Genomic DNA, 23128 nt, shown 5'->3' with positions numbered 1-23128 from the left:
TGTTTTTTTGTGCTTCATGTGTCCATGTCACAAATTGATTCATTTCGACTTAGAAACATTAAGATTTTATGTTATTTACTTAATTTCATTTAAAATTATTTTAGATATAAACTAGAATTAATAGTTTGTTACAATTAGATTTTGATTTGTCTTAGTTTCTTTCTCAGGGCCGAGAAGATCCTCACTCTCCCCCACTGGTGTTTCATTAACAAAAATACATGAAGAGGTCATTCCCTTATTTTTTTTGGGCGCAATATAGAGCTTTCTTTCTAACCACAACTATCTGGGCTTCTGGTAATAATTTGCACTACTAGGAAAGCTCAATTTGTGGTTTGAAAGCAAGAAACCTTGATTGCTCTGCACTTATGTCCCCAAATACATCAGAAAATGAGGCAGAAAGCTCCTTTTAGATGCAGAAAGTAAAACATGACAGGAATTGAGTTTCATGGTTTGGGCAGTTTTTATTTTTTGACAGAATATGAGAAGAAATGTCCCAAAACAAAGGTGGTACAAATGATATAAGTTGAAATATGTATAGTTGATGGGGAAGTATTATATGTTGCACTTAGTCAGTCAAGTTGCTCACAATGTGAAGATCACAGAGGTCATGTTATCAGTGGCAGGGTGAAGGTTCACAGGCTAACCGCCGCAGAGGTCGTTGTGCTTGGTGTTATCCCCGCTCAGATGCATCTAGGCGATATTTATGGTTGCAGTGAAGTCCCAGTGGCAAAGCATGCGAGCATAAAGAGCAGGCTCTAATAAAATGTTCCCCCTCTCTGTCTGTCTCACATTGTTTCTCAGCCTGTCTGTCTTTCTCCTGCTGCCCTTCTCCTCTTCCTCTCCCCGCCTCCCCTCCACTGATTTGTGTTTATTTATGTCTTGACTAGGCGAGGGTGGGCCGATATGACGGTCTGTGCTGTGAGACGATGGAAAATTTTCAGCTGACAGAGTTTTCTATATCATTTAAACCATGTTAGCTAGTCCTTTTATACGTTTGAATGTGTCAGGTTATTTTGGACAGACATTTTTGTCATTATGAATGTCTAGGTTAAATTCAGTCAGTCATAGTGGGCTGTTGATTGTGGATCTTAAAAATGGATCTTAAGAAATAGAATAAGTAAAAACCATACAATTTTTATAGTAAGACACGATATAAAAGCCAGACTAAAAAGGTAGGTTTTTAGTTTGCATTTAAAAGTATCAACATTTCTGGATCCTCTGGTAGGCTGATCCACTGTTTAGGAGCGTAATGGCTAAAAGCAGAATTGCCAAATGTCTTAGTTGTTTTAGTTGGAGGATCTGAGGGGCCTTCCTAGTTCATAAACTAAAAGCCTCTCTGAGATTTCAAAAGTATTTGTGTCTTTCTACTGCTTAGGCAGCCTAGTTTTATGTGAGGATCCTCTCAGTGAAATATCCCTTTAAATGATGAGGAATACGTGTCAAAATCCATTTATCTGCAGAGAACAAGAATGCGGGTTTGCAAACCTGTATGTAAACAATGCAACAATGTTTTTTTAAAAAAATCAGCTTCCCAAATGTTGTATTTGTTAAGCCTCAAGGATATACAGCATGAGCTTTGATGAGAGAAACTCAATGTGCATTTACAACCTGAAAAGATCTTAAAATTCTTGCTGCTTGATTTTTGTATTCAGTCTTTTTGTGCTTGTGGCTGGTTGTGTGCCTGGTGGTGTGTGTTTGCATGTGTGGCTCCTCTCTTTTACAGGCTGATGGATGGTGCTGAGGAGGGCTATGAAGCTGGTTGAAAGGTTCTCAGTAGCAGGGTAAATGATTAGGCTGTGCTCAGCCACAATATTCACATTACTTCAGTGTCTGCAGGGCCGGGTAGGGATCAATACTCTATTACTCTTCCACCTGAGTCAATCCCTGCACAACGGGCCACCACAGGGAGCTCCCGCTGCTGCTCAGACTCCAACAATCAATGCTGTTGCGGACAAGGGGGGAAAAAAAGTGATCAGAGATCTTAACTCCGGCATAGGTCAGACAGACATCTAAACATTGCTTCACATAGTTGTGACATGCACGTACAGACACACGATTCAGACAGGAAGTGCTCCAGTGCTGGTCTTTGTAAGGTGAGAGGGGCTGCTGTTAGAGACTGAAAGCCTCCAGGGAGCACTGCAGTGGCCTCTGCTTCTGATTAAAAGTTTGCTTTTGCAGCAATCAGCTTTGCAGAGTCAGCAAATTACTGACCTTGGTTGTGTCCTTTGTGTGTGCGTGCTCCCCACTTGAACATTAACCATAGTGCAGTGGTTCCCCACTGGTCCAGCTACTGGTTCCACATTTCTCCTTAGTCATTGGTTCTAGGTCCACACATAAGAGAAATTGCCACATATTTAATTTTATTTGACAAAATGTAATTAACATGTCGGCTTAAAACAGAATATATAATAATAAAACATTTTGAAAGGAGAAAGTGCATTTAGTTAAAACCAGGGACGTTAAGATATGAGGACATTGGGGGGTTAGCCCGGACGTCTGTAGAAAAAAAAACCTCACGACTGGCTTTTTTTTTTTTCTTCTTCAGCATAGTGGGGGTTAGTGGGGGCATTTCGTCCATCTCTATACACAGTCTATGGGCCCACCTAATAAAAATGACCAAAAATGACACCATTTATCACAGCCAGAAATTTTCACATTTCTGATGGTCCTTGAACACATTATGTGGAATGAACATTTCATGTGTTTTCCCCGAGTCAAAAAAATCCACACCCCTCCTCTGATAAATAAGTACCTTAGGCCTAGTCATATTTTTGAAAAAAAAATCGGCCACATAATACCGAGTACAGGGCAATGAAATAGTTACTGTTATCTAAAAAAAAACCCCAAGAAACTCTCACTCTACAGCAAGAAACTGGACTTCAAAATAGAAGCTCTGTGCTACAAACTCACTGGACATCAAAATAAAGTGTCTTTTTCACAAACTTATCATGGTCGTGAGTCACTTGGGGTCTATTCAGAATGGACCCATGGCCCATTTTCTACTGAAATCAACCAGTTTGGAGTTTGATTGGCATGTATACACATACACATGACTGATGTTTATGGCTGAAGCAGGATGGAGGGCTGACACTCAGATGTCACACATGGCTCACACATACAGACAAACACATTCCCACTCACATTTGCACCTACGGGAAACAGGAATTCTCCACTTCACCAGCATGTCGTTGCACTGTGGGAGGAAACTGTTGTCTAGGGACCAGGCAAATCTGCAGGCTTATAGTTTATTTCCTCTGGCAGATGCATTTGGCCCCCTCAGCTTTGGGGAGATTTCCAGTGTCCTGAGACGTGCCTGGCCAATCACAACCGTTTATCTAATATGGGGCATTTTCAGACAAATACCGTAAAGAGGATCCAAGATGGCTGCAGCTGATAGGGATATTTCTGTTGAAGCCAATGTTACGTCAGTATAGAACAAACTGAATGTTTTTTTTTGTTTTGTTTTTTTTTTGGTCAAAGGAAGAAAATATTGAATCTTCTCCTGTCATACGATAACCTGCATTCAATCTCATTGGCTATAGCTCACTGACAAAATACCCAGACCAGGTATTTAGAATGCAAGATATCTGGTGAGATACATCAATGAGCCTCTTGGCTAAGTCTTTGAAAAGTTCACACATGGTCAAACTAAATATGAGTATGTTATAAGTATAAGTATGTTAGATCACACTGTAGAAGATGGCTAAAACAGTTATTGACTGTGGTCATCAAATTGATCCTGACTTTCCAGTATAACTCAAACGGCAGTTGTTCAGGCAGTCCCTGTGGTCGCTGTGTGTGCTGCAGCCGTCTTTTTCCTCTTTTACTTTTCTAACCCTATTTGAGTGCTGCAAGTGTGTAAAGATAAAGAGCTGTTAAGTGGTGCTGTGCTTTCCGCTGTCTGTTGAGTAATGGCAGTGGTGCTCATCGACCCGCCGCTCCCATAAAGCAGAGAGCAGAAACAGACCGACTGTTCACACCCAGACACTGCCAGCAGAGATCTGCAGGCTGTAGTAAAAATTAAGTTGTTCTGTATTTTATATTGGGCCAGGTGTTAACCTCTTACATGTTGATATTGGCTCATCACGGAAATGATGGATATGATGAAGTTTGATATTATTTTTTAATTTGACATTAACTAAAAACATTGTAGTATGAAAGTATGGATGAATGTTTTTATTAAGTGATGATCTGAATAACATTTCCTAACTGTGCAATCTCAAGTTTTCTCTTCTACTGACTAGTTAATATTTTATACAGAACTTTATGAAGTCAAAATGAAATGTTCAAACTTTTCAGATATAAAGAGAAATGATCTTGTAGCTATTTTGCATATGTTTTCCATTTCTCCAGAGAATTAATAAATTAAACAAGTTTTTGGACATGTTGTTCAAACAGTGTCCAAGCTTCAAGCCTCTGGGTGGGCGTTTCCCTTAGCAACAGGAGACGAGCTGTCAACTTCTGGTGTGTGCAAAAGACTGGAGCAAGTTATAGCCCTGCAAAGCTCAGACAAATCCTGTCTGTCATAGCGGTTGCACTAGTTTGTCTTTATTTCTTAATTAGATTTTACTTAAGTTATCTTTAAGAGATCTTTTATTCCATCCTCTCTCATCTTGCTTAACAAATGATGTTTATTTGATATTAGTGACTGCTGCTGCTTTTTTGATGTCTTTTAAATATATGAATTTATTATTAATATTTTAGCAATTATTTTTGCATGTATCCTCTATTGAAGACATGGATTAATTGGTAATATTTTAACACTTTCATCCCCACAATTTGGTCCACTTATTACTTATTTATTGATTTTATTTCATGTATTATAACCCACCGCAGTGGAAATTTTTAAATGCATTTATGTCTGTGAAATTTTAACGATGGGCAGTAAATATTTCTACTTTCTATCCTATTTTGACTTCAGTTACTGTATATATGGAGTTCATTTTTAGGAGGTGCAAATGATTCTCACGTCTTTGGCAAACTTCTCCTCATATGTGACATTTATGCTGAAGTGTAGCCATTGTGTGTGGACAAAAGAGTGAAGGACAGGGTGTCTCTCTGTAAATGGCTAGTGTCGACCCATAGCCTGTTGTATTCATCCCACACACTATCACAGGAACCACAGGATATCTGTGTGTGTGTGTGTGTGTGTGTGTGTGTGTGTGTGTGTGTGTGTGTGTGTGTGTGTGTTTTGCATTGATGCGGATAGGTGTGTGTGAGTCCTGTACAGAGAGAGCAGCTCATTGAGCACCGTGTTGTTCGCTGTGATAGAGGTCCATCTGTACACACTGTGGCAGAAAATGGACCTCAACACAGCCACCACAGGAAATGTGATTTCATAAATGCACGCAGCCCTCCCACACTTGGGCAGAAGATCGTGAATATGATACGTGGGTGCATCAGGACAGATGGTCTTTTTCTGATTCATGAATTTGCCTCGATAACCCATTTATGCTCCTCTGTGTCTTTTATGGTGGATCGTACACACAGTATGTTAAACATAAACTATATTTGAGAGGTTTTTATACCCTGCAGAGTTTCCATTTCTGTATAGTTTCCTGCTGAAATAATTAAAAACACCACAATGAAAAGCTTTAAATCCTAAAAGGTCAGTATGAGCAGCTTTAATCCTGAAAACTGAATGCCTCAGTTTGACTTTGAAATGCACAAAGTGTCAGTGTTGAACCTCAAAGCTGCCACACTCTAAACTATTCTTTGTATGTCATGTAGGAGCTGTGTGAAGACCCTCACCTGTTTGTAGACGGCATCAGTGCACACGATTTACATCAGGGACAGCTGGGGAACTGCTGGTTCGTCGCGGCATGCTCCAGTCTGGCCTCCAGAGAGTCTCTGTGGCAAAAAGTGAGTGTGTCTTTCTGTATTTGTGTAAGTGTGTTTGTCTGTTGTATGTTTCTTCTCCTTTATTTGCTTTGTCTTTGTTTTCGAGCATCAACCAAAATCTTTGGTAAATCTCATATAACAGTGTGTCTGTTATTGTAAAATTTACACAACTCAGTAATTTTAACCGTTTTTTAAAGAACTAAACAGTTTGGGAAATGTTCTTATTTGTTTTTTTCTGAGAGTGAGATGAGTAAAATAACTGGTTGCCTAATAACAGCTAACCAGTGAAGACCGGAGGGTGGGCAGTAAGCTCTATTTTTCTGCATGTTAAAGCAGCTAGCCAGCTGTCTGTTCGCAAAGCCAACAGAAAATAAAATAAAAAGCAAAACATTTACATCACAAAACATCAACATTTGGCCACCTCTTAATGGATAGCACTTTGAAATGTGGTGCTAAAGCGTAACGAGTGCTGGACTAAAAGGAAAGCCTTCATTTATTTTACATCTTTTTAAAAAAAAATATAAATGAATCGATTAGTTCCCATTTTATCAGTGTCAGGCTATCAAAAGCAAAATTACCTAAAACTGACATCCTTAGCAAATGCAAGTTGTTAAGTGATATTTCACGTAAAGTATATACATCTTAATCAGCCTGAGACCAAGAATTGAATATACTATTCCAATTCCCAGCACATTTTTTTGGGTGAGCGGCCACAGATGATCAATTGCTCAATGGCAAAAAGCATCTTTTTAAGAACGTGTTTGCAAAGAGTCAACACCTTAACAAACAGGATCTTATATGGTAGAGAAGTACTAATAAAGAGTCTCTTTCCTGCACAAAAGCCTTTTTGAAAAAAGAACTTTCTATGTACTCAATCGTAATTATTCCATATTTTGTGTTTAAGTGTCCATTAAGAACCATTATGATAAGAAGTAAACACCAGAAGACTCAATAAAGCATCACAACGCCTCCTCGGTCACAGCGGACTCCGTCAGTCACTAGAAGTAGAGTCTCCCAGGACCAGAAGCACTAAGGCTAGATGGATATCCTGGCTTCTGTCAGTAGTGAATGTGTTTTTATTAGTGTCTTGTTTTATTTCACATGGCGAATCAGCAAGGGAGGATCTATAATATTTTCAGTGGTAGAAACGACAGCCTTAGAGGAAAGACGCAAGTATAGGTGAATGAATGGATGAATAGATAGACAGACAGACAAATAGGTGGATAGATAAAACCCTTTCAAGCAAAGCTCTCAACGAATCACAATTATATCTTCTTACATTTTCTTCATTCTTTGTTAATTGTAATTAGATCTGCAGACCATGCATAAAGATCCTTGAATTGACCATAAATAATTCATCTGGCTGTGGTTTCAGAGATTCCCTTTCATGCAGTGCAAATAATGTTTGAAGTCTTTCACACACCAAATAGAATAAATGTGTAAACTTTTCTGTGAAGACTGGCACCACAAATCCACTACTGCACGCGTCACTCCAAAACTGGTGGTGTCATATTAATAAAAAAAACTATATAATTTGAACTGTAGTGAGCTCTGGAGTTTCGGATGTCAGGATTATTCTGAAATGTTCTTTGGCATCCATCTTGACAGAGGAAACAAAGTGATTGCCGAGGTTTAATGGGATTTGAAACAAGATGCCCCGGCCTGTTGCAGCGAAATGCTGGATCGTGACAGTCTCAGAGAGAGTGTGTACATACGGGCATGTTTACACAGTATCTTCCTCCCTGTTTACTCTGTTTCTCGAGCTCTGTTTCACCGTACAAACACACACAATCATTATGCAACTCTATATCCTATGAGCATTATGTTTACTGCTTAAACCCCCTTTTTTCTATGTCTGCAGTTTTTGGTCAAGGATTTTGTGATCTTTTCTTTTTATGTTTTTCAGGGAGGGTTCACTCCTTGTTATTTGCTTTCTTGCCAAGAGCAATGCAGCTTTAGACTGTCAAATCCATTTTATTTGTATAGCCCGATATCACAAATCAAAAATTTGCCTAAAGGGGCTTTAATCTTTACAGGACATCTTCTGTCCTTAGACCCTTGACTCAGATTACAAAAAACTTAGGAAAAAAATGGAAGAAACCTCTGAGAGGGCAACAGGTGAAGAATCCTCTGAAGCTGTGGCACACCAAGCCGATAGTTGGCTGAATTCCTACGTTGGGCTGATGGAAAGCGTCCACAACCTTCGTCACTGTGGTGTGTCCCGCACCGTTGGCCCTCGTCAACCCTTGTTGGCTTTTTTCCGCCAATTCAATATGCTAATTTGGCTTTGGCACCCATGGAGCCTGTCGGTGAATGAAATCACTCTGATTGGCTGTTAAACTTAGCTCACAAGAAAGGGAAGTGAATAATGTAAACAAACGGCTAAGGTCAAGAGGGAGTGAGATAGAAACAAACTTGTCGTAAAAGTTAAGATCATTTTTCCTCAGCCATTTAGCTCTTTAGCAGAAGCGTTTCCTGGTGGTCTGTGTTGTTGTTCACTGGTGCACAAGAAATACACTTACAAATTACATTGTGTTCTAAATGTGCTAACAGGTTAACTAGTGTCATGACGCTCATCTGTTTTCCCGTTTTGAATGACTATTACAGATGACCGCCGTCTGCTGATATGGAGGTTGGATGGTTTGGATGGATGGATGTTGAATGTATGTGCTGGTTGGCCTTTGTTTTTGTGTGTTCATGTGCAACTTTTTGGCCGAGACACGGTGCCGCTAGTTCTCTGATGTCGGTTTGGTGTGTCTGGTCCTTTACCCTGGATGGACAGATGTGCAATAGATGTCATGTGCACAGAACAGACCAACATAATAAAATTACAGTAAAGACAGTCAGCATGACAAAATTAGAGATGTAAAGATATGAATAATGAAGGAAATGAATCTAAGAAGACGCCAAGCATCTTCCAGGTGTCTCCAAAGAGACAGAACCTGAGCCACATGACCTCTGCCAGGGGGCAAATATACACAGAGGTAGAGACAGAGACAACGGGAGAGGTTAAATCTCTTGGAGGACGAAGATTAGACAAGACCAGACAGACAACTGTCTGTTCTCCAGTTAAACCTTTCTTTTGGGTTTAGAAAGAGACATTTGATATCAAGTGTCAGGTGCACTTTGGTAAATCAGAGTGCTGTTGGGTCTGCCTAATGTAAAGTGTAGTTTGACATTGTTCTCTTTACTCTAAACTTTTGCACATCCCCTGATAAACATTTTTAGACATCCTGCACAAAACTGTACAGCTTACTCATTTTAAAACAGTTATATTGTACACATTTTTATAGTATTTTTCCCCTTTTTCAATGTATATGTCTTGACTTTTGCCGGATTTTGCTTTTATCTTTATTTCTACCTAATATCTAATTGTAGGCACCAAACACCAAAGCATATTGCTTGATAATAAACCTTATTTTGAATCACTTTCTTGCAGAGAATTAGATGAAAAAATTAAAGCCACTCGCATATCTGTAGTTACATTTAAGGTTACAGCCAGGGGCCAGTTAGCTTAGCATATCACAAAGACATAAGACTACTTCTTGGTCAGACACAAACTCTGTTTACACAGATTGTGCTACAGGGATGCTACAAAGTCATTTCTCTGTACCTCCTTTGGATTTTTACACAGAACCAAACAATGCCGGCATAAATGTGCTCCAGTGTGTGATTTTAGACAGCATGCAGGCATCGCAGACCCAAAGGAGACATGACAGGCGTCACATTTAACCCAACAGCATCAGCCTCTCAACAGCAACAACATGTGTGTGGGCAGTGCTTTATAAACAATATCAATGTCGGTTATATGGCAGCTGATCTCGCCCTCTGTTCCGAGGTTGAAGAGCTCCTGAATCTCATTGTTTTCCAAGTTTGTGGTAACACAGAATCGTCCAGAAAACAGGTCAACAGTGTCAGATTTTTCCCACTTCTGGTGGCTAACTAAATAGATTAATTTATGAATATAAAATATGTTCATTGTCTTCCATGTCTTCCACTCTAAATAGGGTTGTTTTTCCAATATTGATGTAGAAAATCTAAATTTTTCACTGGACAAAAACAGCCATGATATATGTTACAACTAACATTTTGACATAATAAAATTGTCTTCCATTTTTTTGAATTAGAAAATTGGTCTTAAACTTAGTTCTGAGTGGCATTAAATGTCTTTAAGTCTTATATATACCTTGCCTTAAGCTGCAGGAGCCATGAATTAAGGGTATTTTCCAAACTTTTGCCTTTGCAGCCTTATTTGGAGAAAATGTATTTATTATTCTAAAATTAAAAGACTGGGGAGGTATCCAAACTGACCACAGCAGATGAAATGTCTGAAATCACTTTGTCAGATTTAAACAATAGTGGAGGTTTTTTTATTAATTGTGCCGAGATGTTCATCTTTGCAGTCTTGTGTGTTGGTCGCCAGCTTTACTTCCTATGAAAGCAAAACAAGTAATGGTCCAAGTCTCACAGGAGCAGATACTGTTCCCCAGTGAGACCTTGGTGCTGGTGCTTCAAAACATTTTTACTTTGTATTGCTTTTGTTTGTTTTGTTAATTACCTTGAAAAATCAGCTGGACTTTAAAGTGCCTTTCGTTTAGCTGTAGAGCTTCTGATTTTGCCTTTCTTAGATCCTTGTTATTACTCAATGCAGTATCATGTTTAATTAAATATTAGCAGGGTATCTTTGTTTGTCATGACTAAATAATGACTTCATAAAAATTGTTTTACTCTTGCCTGCCAATGGTTGACGGGCAAAAAGATGTATACCAGTGAGGACTCTTAGTAATAATTTATATTTATTCATTCAAGGCTGAAAGCGAGTTTGATTTAGTTGAGAGTCCTGCAGCGTTACATTTTTTAATTTATTTTTTTAAAGTGGGAGAGTGGTTCAGGTGGCAAGTTAGTTACATGCTTTCTAGCAGCAAGAAACGAGTCTAATACCTCCTGACATCTCAGTTATTTTCTTTTCTCTCACACCTCATCTGACACGCGTCCTCTCATTCACAGTCACAGTTACTGCTTCATCTCCCGCTGCAGTGTAAAGCAGGGAGAATTCATCAGGAGGAGGAGGCTGAGAGATGAAATCCACATGCCTCCCCTCTCTCTTGTTTGTCAGGTTCACCATGCACGACAGAGACGGATGAGGCAGCAGGAACCTGTTCCCCCGTCCACTGGGGAAAACGCAAGCACATACACACAAATACACACTGTCTCTATCCATTATCTCACATGGGACTCATTTCTACCAAACCCGTCAGGGCTGGCTGTTTGTCAGAGGAGGAGAGAGTGAATAACATTTTTGCTCAACACAGAAGCCCAGAGAACCATCAGACACTGGTTAAGAAAATGCAGATACACCTTTTTGATTCATTGGATTTATTTGTGTTTGTATTAATGCCCAACATTGAAAAATACAAAGAATATTATGATCATCAAGTTCAGTAATAAGCAGTTTTTGTCAATGAGATCTGATGCAAAAGGAGGAAGAGAAGGATGCAGAGTGAAGTCTCGTCCTTGCAGGTTGTCAGATGATGTGTGATGTAGCCATTCATGCAAAAAATGCAGGTTTAACCTAAATTTAACTCTGCTTCTTTAACTAAATGCACACAAGCACAGAAGAAGAGTTTGTAGCAAGTTTCTCTCCAATTTTTACTCAACTATCCGCTGTGAAGGCAATAGAGCAGTCAACGGTCTCAGGGCTGCAGCCTTCTGCAAATGCAAACAGGAAGTACATCACCTTCCTTACTGTTGCCAACTCAGCGATCCTCTCGCCAAACTCGTGTGCATCTGCCTCATAGCACTGGACGGGTGTGTTACTGGCATCGTCTGCCGCCCTCCAGAAAACCCCAGCAGGCTCCAGCAGCTGACGTGTCATCAGGTTGGTGAGGTCAGGCGTCCAGAGCTGCGAGGTGGCCGTGATGGTGAGGCGTCCCGCCTGAGCCAGCTGCACAGTCCACCGCAAAAATCGGAGGGACTGTTTGGAGAAGTCCAGCCGGTACACAGCTTCATTGGGCAGGAGCAGGCGCTCTCCATCCTGCCTCTTCTGGCCTCGTTGCTGCAGAGACTGAACCCGCAGGCGCATCACCTCCGTCAGCTGAGTGTCCGGTCGGAAGGGCAGCTCCAACTCCACAGACATACTTAGACGGCACACCGCAGCAGGCTGACAGGTCGATACCAACTGAAGAGGCTGGATTAGATTGGCAGCTATGTTGAAACTAAGCGTCTTCACCGTGTCTCTATGCAGTTACTCTTACTCTTTGCTCTTGCCTGCAGGCTTGTGCAGTATGCTTGTGCTCATGTTTGTAACGTATTGATAGGAGTGGGCGGGTCTTACACAGGAGTGCACATGAGCAGAGATGCTAGGCAACACAATCTAATGACATTTGCAACCTTAGCACAGAGGTTGCCCTGAGGGAACTCTGCTTAGTTCTGTTTGTCACATTTGTTTGTCTTGTGTTTTTTCTTGGCTACAGATCCTTTATTCATTTACCTGCCATCGAAGTTAGTCATGAAGTTGATGTAAATGTGAACATGTGAACGTTTTTTGAAGAGTAAGGTAGCCTCTTTTATGTTGGTGCTGGGAGGAGGAGGGAGTGAGGGGAAAGCCTCTTTATTCCCTTCGGTGTATTGATAGACAGCAGGGGAAGCAAGGGTGCCTTCTGCTTGTGTTTCTGGTCAGTCGTCAGGTCACTTACCTACCAGAGTTCAGTTGCTGCATAGCGACACTTGGCCCAGATGAAGGCTGAGATAGATAGAGCCTTCGCTCTCTCGCTATCCACAGTGCAGTCAGACAGTAAGCAATAGCAGGGTGGAGTGCGAGAGAGATTGGCTCCCGAAGGATTACAAAATGACTCTGAGGTTTCTGTGGTGCAGTGCTTTGTTTTTTTTTTAACTCCCCTCCTCCTCTTTTTAAAGAAGCTGTTGCTGCTTCACGGGGCCAGTCCTCTGGAGAGGCCAGATTCTCTCCATCAGCACAGTGTCACCTCCTGTAGAGAGGTTTGACAGGAACTGCTGTTCAGTTAGCGCACCTTGACATCTCCAAGGACACCCGCTGGAACACTGTCACTTAATTCACATGTGGTGTCGCTCACTGCATCATTTGCAGTATTTGTTGCATGCCATATTCATACTGGTAGGGGTTTCACAGGTGCCCACTGGCAGGGTGCCTCTAGGTCGGGTGCTCTGCTGCGAGAATGAGTCACAGTGGGATCATAAGAGAGCAATGCATCATAAATTTTCAAGTGCAATCATAACATAAGGCAGAAAATACCTTTGTGTTCCCAGCAGCTGTTTTTAAGAAAGATAAATCAAATGCGCACCATCTGTTGGTCACGAAAACAACACACCTGCTGATATATTCTAGCAAAATCAAGCAATTCATTTAGTTGAATGTTTAAAAAAGATTTGCAAACCTTTTAGAAGCGAAAACAGCAATAAGGAGAACAGTTGTGAGCCACAAAGAATAAAGCCATAATGTAAATATTGAGTTGTATGTTTCTCGCCTGCAGACATGTTGCTACTAACCTCTGACATCACCACATGACATCACATTTCCCACAATGCCCTCAAGTACACTGGGGTGGTGTTACAAAGGCCGTACATTTGAGGCAATATGTTTTTAACTAAACATATTTAAGTATCTATTAGACATATTTTTATCAAACCTTTTACATTTTTAATGGTGGTTGTGAATTTATAACTGAAACATACAGAATTAACATATCAATAAAACTGTCTCTGTGACAGTTACATTAACAATATCAGCAAAGGTCACAGCCTGTGATGAGGGGCCAGAATTACAGTAGAGCTGTAGCTTCTTTATAAGAACCACTGATGTCATTTAATCTTGACTTGTGTTATCTAATTAGGCTAGTATACCTGTCATCTATTGATGCTTTCCTTAGATAACGGAGATTATATTCACATTTTCTAACTCATTGCAGAAGGCTGGACTTTACGGACACTTTTGAGTCGTCAATTTGACTGTAGTCTTAGTGAGTTCTTTTTAAAAGGTAAATGAATATTATCTGTTCAGGCAATATCTCTCTCTTTGACTGCATATGATGCTCTGTGTTACTCTGTAGTGTGCTTATCAACGGTACAATTTCATACCCACATGTGATTTTCTATGAATATATTATTTGTTGTTTACCTCTCATCGAAATAATAACTACAGTTCACAAAATGGAGGTTGGGTTGTTATGGTTTTACTGGACTACAGCAAATGCAGGCAGCTGAAACACACAAAGGCGTGCGCGCACACACACACACACACACACACTACAGTTATTACCTCTCACCCATGTCCTATTACAGCTGGATTTATGACTGAGAGAGCCAAGGTGATAAATTTGTCCCCTAATCCTAAATGCATCAGCAGACATGAGGGTACGCTGTCTCTCTCTGGCAGCCCACTCCACCTTGACATTATTTATGCTCCATGGACCACCGCCTGTTTGTTTGGCTTACCTGCCCTGTGCTCTCCCTCCTCCATCCTCCTCCCCTGCCCCCCTCCTCTCCTGCAGGTCATTCCCGACTGGAAGGAGCAGGAGTGGGATACAGAAAAGCCTGACTCGTATGCTGGGATTTTCCACTTCCGCTTCTGGCGCTTTGGCGAGTGGGTGGATGTGGTGATTGACGACCGGCTACCGACCGTGGACAACCAGCTGGTCTACTGCCACTCCAACGACAGCAACGAGTTCTGGAGCGCCCTGGTGGAGAAGGCCTATGCCAAGTTAGTATCACTGCCAACCAATATACAGATCCAGTTTAAAACAAGAAACACCACAAAAAAACCTCACCGTTGGATTTAATTTTTTAAACTTCTGCCTACCTAAACATAAACTTAAAACTTAAATCAACATCATCAGGATTTCCACCGTCATGGAAAACCTGGAAAAGTTATGCAATTTTGCAGCATATTCTCCAGCACTCGAAAAATTATGGAATTGGTCAAAATTATAAGTTTTGCAAAAATTATGAAATGTTGTTTGAAATGGTTGCAGTAATCTTTTATGGACAACCTTCCATGTAATGTAGCTTAAGAGCAGATTTATTTTCTGTAGCTGCTGATATAATGTTAGTCTGTTGTGCAACGATGTGTGACATTTTGTGTACCATCATGTATATTTCTTCATTTTCATCCCACGTTCCAATTCTCTCTTAATGTATGCCAGCTAGCTGCAATTATGTTCGCATCTGATATTTTTGAAAAACAGTGAGCACGTGGGTAAAGAAATATTTGTTAGTATTTGTTTGGTATTTGTTAGCCATTAATCTGCAGATTATTTTCTTGATTACTCCATTAATCATTTTGTCTGTAAAGTATCAGAAAATAGTGAAAAATGTCCATTCAACTTTTCCAAAATCCAAGATACTGTTTTTAAATGTCTTAAGTTGTCTGACCAACTGTCCAAAACTCAAAGATATTCATTTTACTTAAATTATAGTTTATTTTCTTGACTTATTGTTGCAGCTCTGGTGAATATAGATCTAATCTCTTCCTCTCCTTGTCAGGGTTTATGGCTGCTACGAGGCTTTGGATGGGGGAAACACAGCTGATGCACTGGTGGATTTTACGGGTGGTGTCTCAGAGCCCGTGGACCTGCTGGAAGGTCAGATGGCAACAGACGAGGTGGCCCGTAATCAGCTGTTTGAAAGAGTTCTCAAAGTCCACAACAGAGACGGACTCATCAGCTGCTCCATCAGGGTGAGCTAAGAGCTGCATGACAGTTTTTTTAATCATTATCAAGTTAATGTTGATTGCTATAGAATAATGACACCATCAGCGTCGACACTGATTTCCTATGAGCCTGGCTTGTTGTTATGCCACTGCATACATTCTCCTTGGAAACTGAAGCCTTGATTTACAGCACAAAGGGAGTGCATCAACCATTGCACAACCAAACAGGAAGCTGTGCTTTTGTAGTTCTCTCCAGTCACCAAAGAGAATCAAAGTCAGTTCTTTGCAGTAACTATCTACAGTAGTGAAAATGGTGAATGTCAAAAAAACATAAGTGTCTGTGGAAACTACCCAGCAAAAGAAAAAGAGCCCACTCAAGCGTCACTCAAGACACTCAAGCGTCTGTTGATACATTAGGGGCTTTGTCAGGCTGTACTTAAGGGTAGACTAAAGCTGGGCATACACTATATGACTTTAGAATTTTTTTTGTTGATTCCAACTCATACTGTGGGAGTAAATCGTCTGCGATGTAAAGCCAAAGCTCACAATTAATGTGCCCACACAGTACAGTCCACTTGTCAAGCCACGACCTGAGAGCTCACACTGTAGGTGTAGAAACGGTCTGTCGGTCCCTGCGGGCCATCCTGCTATTAACAATTGTCAATAAAGATTAGTTTGAAAGCTCTGAGATAGGTATTAGCAACCATGGATATAGCAACAATGCTAAAAAGGCAAAAACTTGAAAATCTGTGCAATCCTGTGTGCCGAAACCTCCAAGAAAAAGAGGTGCTGTACATATGGACTCGCAGATAGCTTAGAAGACATGGACAATATGGCTTGTCCATTTTGCAGAGAGAACTGGAGGTAAGCTACTACTGTTGTTTATTTGATAACTAATGTTAGCCATTTTTTCCATCCAGCGTTGTGTTGCTATGGCATTTTCAGATGCTGTTTTTGCCATTTTGCGCAGGCTCAGTGAGAAAAAAAGGCACTGACTTTGGGGAATCGACTTGTGGCTCTGCTTCAACTACGCGAGAGCCAAAGCTTCTAACATGTCAGAAATGTATGCAGATGATCAGTCCTCGCTCCCCCCTTTACACTGCACGGTAAACGATGCCCATCGTCGCCCAAAATTTGTCCTGATTCTAAAATGAGTCATGCAGCTCAAAAACGGGCTAAAATTGTACAGTGTATGCTTGGCTTATGCAGGAGAGGTCAGTTACTGTTTGTAAAAGCACTCGCCAGCAAAGGTAAAGTAAAAGATTCCCTAGTTTCACTCCGCCTTGCGTTTTGCCTCACTATACCTGCTTTTTTGGGGTCTGTGTCCACCATTTTTGTATCTTCCTCTTGGAGGAGTGTTGCTTACAGTCTTTCATCTGATAACTTTATATTAAGTCCTAAGTTCCGACCTCACCTGCTACCATGCCCAGAGACATCATGAACACAGAAAGCAAGAACAAAATAAAGAAATACAGGCAGAGGGCAGAATATCTGCAGATAAATATACTGCCACGCACTTCTAGTGGGTTATAAGAGATGATTGAGAAGGATTACTTCCGTCTGAGTCTACGCTTTGTGTTTTTGTTTAGGAAGACCCTGTATAGTATTCCTTGAGACAAAATGGTGCTCTGAGCTAAATGCTAAGATTTGCTCATCAGCACACAAACACAAAGCACAGCTGAGGCAGAGGGGAATGTCATTGGTTTTGCAGGTTGTCTGTGGAAAACCAAAGCACTGGACAGGATCACCAAAGTTATTACAATTCATGCTGAGGAGCTCATGAATGTCTGTTCCAAATTTTGTGCCCATCCATCTGTGTAACATTTTAACATTTCAATAAACCATAAGAATACTTGCCCTTCACATTTTTTGTAGCATTTCAACACCTGTTCTCTGAAAATTGTCTAATCCACCAAAGCTGACCCCTTGTGCCCCAGAGCCCTTTGATAATTAGAGTATTTTTTGCTCTGATATTAAAATCCAGGGAAGAAAAACTTTCTGTCTGTTGTGACTTTGTGGAGACGCTCGCTGCCCATGTCTCACGGCAAAGATATTAGCCTTCTTTAGTGCCAAATCTCTGCATAAATTCTCTCTGCAACTTTTCAAAGGCTCTTCAAAGCAGTGTCGTAATTTGTTTGAGATTACGTGAGGTACACACAAATGAATAGCACTTCTGATTCATCCATTTTGATGATGTTGTGCACGCCTTTTTGCTCTTCAAAATATTTGCACAAAGCCTCTGTGTTGTTATAGGAACTTCTTATACAGAGCACATGTACTAATGCCAGGATAATGTCGTGTCTAGAAAACAGTTTCATGTATTCAAGTTTTGTGTTTTTGTTTGTGTGTTTCTAATAGAGCTTAATGAATAATACTTGAGGATTTGAGGCAATAAAATCTTGGATTTGCCAAGTTAAGAAACAAGTGTACGCTGTCTTATGAATTTTATTTCTTGGTCCTCTGTCTCATGCCAGTCTTATTCCCCCGACGTCCTGCTCCAGCAACAACTAATTCACAATCCCTCATTGTGATTCAGAATCCAGCGCAGTTCAATTTTTAAATGATATGGCTCTTTTATATGCATGAGTTTTTACACTGGAGGGTCTATTGTTCAACTGTGAGCGTAATAAGAGCTGAGAGAATATAACCAGCACCATACAAAAGTGCATTTTCCACCCTTATCCATTGTTGTTACTTCAGTTTGTATTTCTCAATCATAAACTGTTATTCTGGGGATGCATGAATTTTACGCCTATCCTCAGGGAGACCCTGCATTTACTTCAGGTTTCTGATTCATGGATCAAGTAATGTAGTTGCTGTTTTACTGTCAGTATCATTTCATTTTCATCTGTTTTGGACAAAACAGGGGGAATTAACAGGACAGAAAGGCATGGTGGCTCTGTGATCCCAGTGTCCAGTGAATTTTTGTTTTATTTTGGACCTGAACCAAAACTAACCCTGGAAAACCTACATGAAGCTGACATTCATAAATGTATGTGGCTCAAATTTGGACCAGTTTTACAATTTTGATGACCATGAAACTCTCCTGGTTGACTCTCAGTAAAAACCTAGAGGGGCAGCAGGGAGAGTGCAGTCCTCCGCCAAGGCCAAATTTTGCAATGTTAACGAAAGTAAAACAAACAAACAAAAAAAATAATTATGTAGAATAACTTTAAATTCATAATTCATAACTAGGATAATTAGAAATATAAAGCTCTGGAATTTTTGTTTTCTAAATTCACTTATTGTTTGCAATGTACGGAACTTTTCTACCAAGTTGCTTAGTGCCCTTTTCTCATGTTTTTCAAAGAAATCGCAGCAATTTGCTTCAAAGGGTTGAATGGCTTAAATGCTTGTGAAAGGCATCTGAATGTAGCAAAAAAAAGTGATATCGATTGTGGTTTCAAAGGGTTAATGAGCACTGTGGTGATCACTATTCTTTCTGTTGCCTCCTATTTGGACAAACCATTGCTTTAAAACTCCATTAAGATTTCAATCTATTTATCCCGTCTGTCTGTGCAGCTATCTGTTTGTCATACTAATCAGGTTCTGAGTTGTTGCAACGATAATAGTGTATGAAATTTTACAGTGTCTCACCAAAAAAGCCAAGTGCATTGAACACATGATTATTGGATCGAAGAACCAATTTTCTGATAACGCTTTCTACTGACTCTCACCCCTCTTTTCCTCTTACCATCCAAAAGCTTTTGATTCACAAATGGTGCATTGCTCAAATTTGAAAGTGTCTCATCATCACTGTTGTTGAAAATCTTCCAGTGTGTGTGGTTTCCCAGGCAACAACAACAACAAAAACCCCATCATCTTTTTAACACAACTTAGATCAATGAGAGTCATCAAGTAGCTTCTCTTATTGAAAAGATTTAAGATAAATTTGGTGATAAAGCAGCACTTAAGTGTTCCACATCAGTAGTTCATGTAACAATGAAGCGAATAATTAAAGTTAGATAATGTAACAAAAAGCGTAGCTCACACTCAAGATCCTTGAGTAAAGTGTGCGTCTTTTAGCTCATTACTTTTGCACTGGATGTGTAAAAAAGCAAGTTACTGAGGAAGCTAATGGGACAATAAGTTTATTCAAAAGACATGTTTGTACTGTGGATTCTTGTCGGTCTTTTGTGGAGCAGTTCAGACTTATCATAGCCTATAAGCTACGATGGCTTCCACAAAGGTCACTGCTAGTCAACTATGCAACTTTGCATGGAGTGAGTCATCCACAAACCAGAAGGTTGGTGGTTCAATCGCCGGTGTGAATGGGTGAATGTGTCTCATAGTGTGAAAGCTAATTAACTAAATTAGATATGAAAATATGTTGCCTCTCTAGGCTGTTTTTCCATGCTGCCTCTCTTTGCCTGCTGAGCAACGGCTCTCACTGGTTTTTGCTGGCAGACCATTAAGCAGAATAAAATGACAAAAATTGCCCCAAAAATGTGCGCAAAGAAAAACAACTAGAGATGTACTCAGTCAGTCACTGATAGTTGATATATTTGTTCAGTCACCTGGTCCCCCAGTTCTCAGCAATTACTTTAGTGAATACAATCTTCTAAACAGTAGTAATAATGGCTAAAACTACAAAAATAAGACCCATGTTGTAATATATATTTGTTGAAGTTTAGTGTAACAGCTGTGCAATATAAGCAATCAAGGTGCATTCCCATACTGCGAATGAACCACAGTGTCCCTCGGTCGAGTCCAGTGGACCTTTGTTGGATCTCTCTTTTTGGTTTCCTGTCATGTTCCTGCTGTTTGTAATAAAGGGAAAAAAAAATCTCTATTCTATGTTCCAGACGAACACAAAAGCAGAGCTTTTGTGCGTTTTTCACTGCAAATTGCAACAGTGTCTCTGTGTTCTTTTTACCAAACACCTACCTGTTTGTAAGTTCCCTGGGAACTGTGCCAGCCTCCCTCTTTTACACATTTCCACAGATCCACAGAAGCATCTGTTTCCAACCTGTTTTGCTGTTTTCCAGGCGACCACGGTAGAGGACATGGAGGCACGGCTGGACTGTGGCCTGGTCAAAGGCCATGCCTACGCCGTGACGGACGTACGGAAAGTGCGGCTAGGTCACGGACTGCTGGCCTTCTTCAAATCGGAGAAGCTGCACATGATCCGCATGAGGAACCCCTGGGGAGAGAAGGAGTGGAGCGGGCCCTGGAGCGACAGGTTGGTAAATTGCAACACTGCCACCTACAGGCAAGGATGAAAAACTGCACCTCATCAAATCTCAACCTTGTCTCATTGAGCCTCCCTCATCCATCTGTCCCAATTTGGCACAATCATCTAGGTGAGTCAGACATTTCCAAAACAACGCAAACGATGTCTTTGTCCTTTTCAAATGTCACCTTGTTGCGACCTGTACAAATTTAACCAATTTCACAAATTTGATTCTTAAAATGTCGAAGGACACTGGTCCCGTTTGTCTCCCAAAATTTGACACACTGGTCTCCAAGAGGTTGGATGTGATGAATGAGCAAACAATAAACGACTGACCAAAGACAAACAGCATATAAAATACCCACAACGTAGCCAAGAATCTTGCACAATAGGGAGAAAGTCGTGTAGACAATGAAAAATGGAGATGCAATCAAGCTAATGGGCCACAGAGCAAAGACGAATGACTGAATTTGACCCCGTTTGAGCGTTGCTTGTTTGCAGAGAACAATATGAAACCGTGCAGTGCAGCTCAGATATCATTTTTAAGGGACTCCCCCAAAACAGACATTGAGCTGACTAACCTTTCAATTCAAATCAAAATAACTGGTTCCCACAAGTGGCCATTCAGTCAAGTGGACAAAGCTTTTATTACTCCCTCGAAAAGAGTGTTTCCTTCCTCTTTTACTTTACTCCTTTACTTCTTAGGGGAATAGGTAATGCTGAGATAAAGTTGCTCCCTTGACATCTCTCCGTCTTTGAATTGTTGAGCTTACCAGACTCTGTGAAACAAACAGGGGAGGTGGTAAAGCCGGATCATAATGGAGCCTGAATTATTGATAAAGCCGAAAGAGAGAAAGATGTTGTAAAGAGACATGAGTCATCTCTCCTCTTTCTCAATCACTCACTCGCTCTTTTCTGAATAATTTATTCATGGCTTGATTGAAAAAAAAATCTATTACTGTAAATGGAGTCTGACAGACTGTTGAGACGCGGACGCTTGTCAGTGAATCATAAACAGAGAGACATAAACACAGAGCTAATGCATCCTGTAAAAAGCCCGTGTTTCCCCTGAGCAGTGAATACAGAGTGGACCTTGATGTTTCCGTATGATTCACAGTAACAAATACACATATTCATCTGGCTCTCAAACATAATAGTGCCCATGAGGGGAAGCCACATATATCATTTATACATCTGAACTTGTTACAATTCCTGAGCATTTAAAATCACAATTATTATGATTATTAAAATATTTGCACTGAGGTATACCACTATTAATATATATGAATATTCTACTAATCATGAAAAGTGTTTTGAATAATTCATTCTTTAGTTGTTTGTTGTCTTGTAGCTCATCAGATTGATTGCTGTTCTTCTGCTTCGTGTCTGTGTGTGTTTGCTCTCATGTCTTTGCTCGCCGCAGTTCGGAGGAGTGGAACAAAGTGAGCAAGAGCGAGAGAGAAAAGCTGGGTGTCACCGTGCAGGACGACGGCGAGTTCTGGTGAGAACCATAAAAGCACTCACAGTTTATTTTGGGGTTCCCTTATCATTACTGTTTATTAAGTTGGTGCTGGCATGGTAAAAAAAAAGAATAATGACTTGTTCCTTTTGTCCTGGTTGTGTGTCGCATGTCTTGTGACTAGGACGTCTTGGGCTATTTGTGCTATGAAAGCTTTAAATAGTATAACATTTTGGGAATTATGCTTTTTTGCTGTCTTGCTGAGAGTTTGACAAGGAGAACAACATAACTCTGTCCATTACAGTACATACAGTAGATGTGTGTTGGTATGCCCCCAGTTTGGGGAAGTAGCACGATACTGCTGCTGAAGCTAAGCAATGTACTTTTGTTAAGGGGGAAACAACACAGCATATTTCAAAACATCAGTAACAGTTTACAGAGTTCGTGTGGTCATGAATAACCCAGAAAAGTCACTGAGTTTTGTTCCACGGATAACCTTCCACATAATGTAACAGCAAATTCATGTTCTGTAATTGCTGACAACTGAAAGTAGCTTTGATATGTGTCGACGTGCGCCAAGGTTTTGTTTTCCATCATGAAAGTTTGTTGCTCCTTTTCTGTACAATAGCTAGCTGAAATAATTTTTTAATAGAGTTTGAATCTAAAATGTTTGAAAAATGCCAGGAAAGTGGGCCAAGAAAAAAAACTTTATGAGTCTTTAAAAATTTATGGAAAAGTTTGGAAGTTTTGTCCATCATTTTCCAAAAGGGAACAGTTCTCCATCTTCTCTGTTGTCAAAGCCACCAGACTCCACTGACAGAAACAGTATTTTAACGTTGCTGAGCACAGGAGCTGCTGGGCTACAGCTGCCTCGATCAGCTAGTTTGTGTTGTTGTGTGAGTTTGGTAAATATGAACTAACCCTTTCAAACCCCAAAGTCACACCGTAACACAAACAAAGTACACAAATAAAG

At 40.4% G+C, this 23128-nt stretch overlaps 2 protein-coding genes across 2 annotated transcripts in view; one reads left to right on the top strand and one right to left on the bottom strand.

Annotated features, from left to right (window-relative positions):
* capn5b (calpain 5b) overlaps nucleotides 1-23128 on the top strand; it is a 55602-nt gene that overhangs the window by 16734 nt on the left and 15740 nt on the right. The window contains exons 4-8 of the mRNA XM_088088555.1: nucleotides 5731-5862; nucleotides 14367-14575; nucleotides 15358-15550; nucleotides 20512-20705; nucleotides 22120-22197. Of these exons, the coding sequence (XP_087944681.1) occupies nucleotides 5731-5862; nucleotides 14367-14575; nucleotides 15358-15550; nucleotides 20512-20705; nucleotides 22120-22197 (806 nt within the window). The remainder of the gene's footprint in view (nucleotides 1-5730; nucleotides 5863-14366; nucleotides 14576-15357; nucleotides 15551-20511; nucleotides 20706-22119; nucleotides 22198-23128) is intronic.
* ompb (olfactory marker protein b) lies at nucleotides 11268-12096 on the bottom strand. Its single transcript, XM_042499662.2, has one exon. The coding sequence runs from the start codon at nucleotides 11975-11977 to the stop codon at nucleotides 11495-11497; it is 483 nt and encodes a 160-aa protein (XP_042355596.1). The 5' UTR covers nucleotides 11978-12096; the 3' UTR covers nucleotides 11268-11494.

The sequence above is a fragment of the Plectropomus leopardus genome, chromosome 15, assembly GCF_026936395.1.
Source record: "Plectropomus leopardus strain MGB_pleo_1.0 chromosome 15, ASM2693639v1, whole genome shotgun sequence".
Lineage (NCBI taxonomy): Eukaryota > Metazoa > Chordata > Actinopteri > Perciformes > Serranidae > Plectropomus > Plectropomus leopardus.
This window is presented reverse-complemented; position numbering and strand designations above follow the sequence as displayed.

Bases quoted from the DNA above. Each gene is read 5' to 3' on its own strand.
- ompb (XM_042499662.2), bottom strand. From the start codon at position 11,977: ATGTCTGTGGAGTTGGAGCTGCCCTTCCGACCGGACACTCAGCTGACG.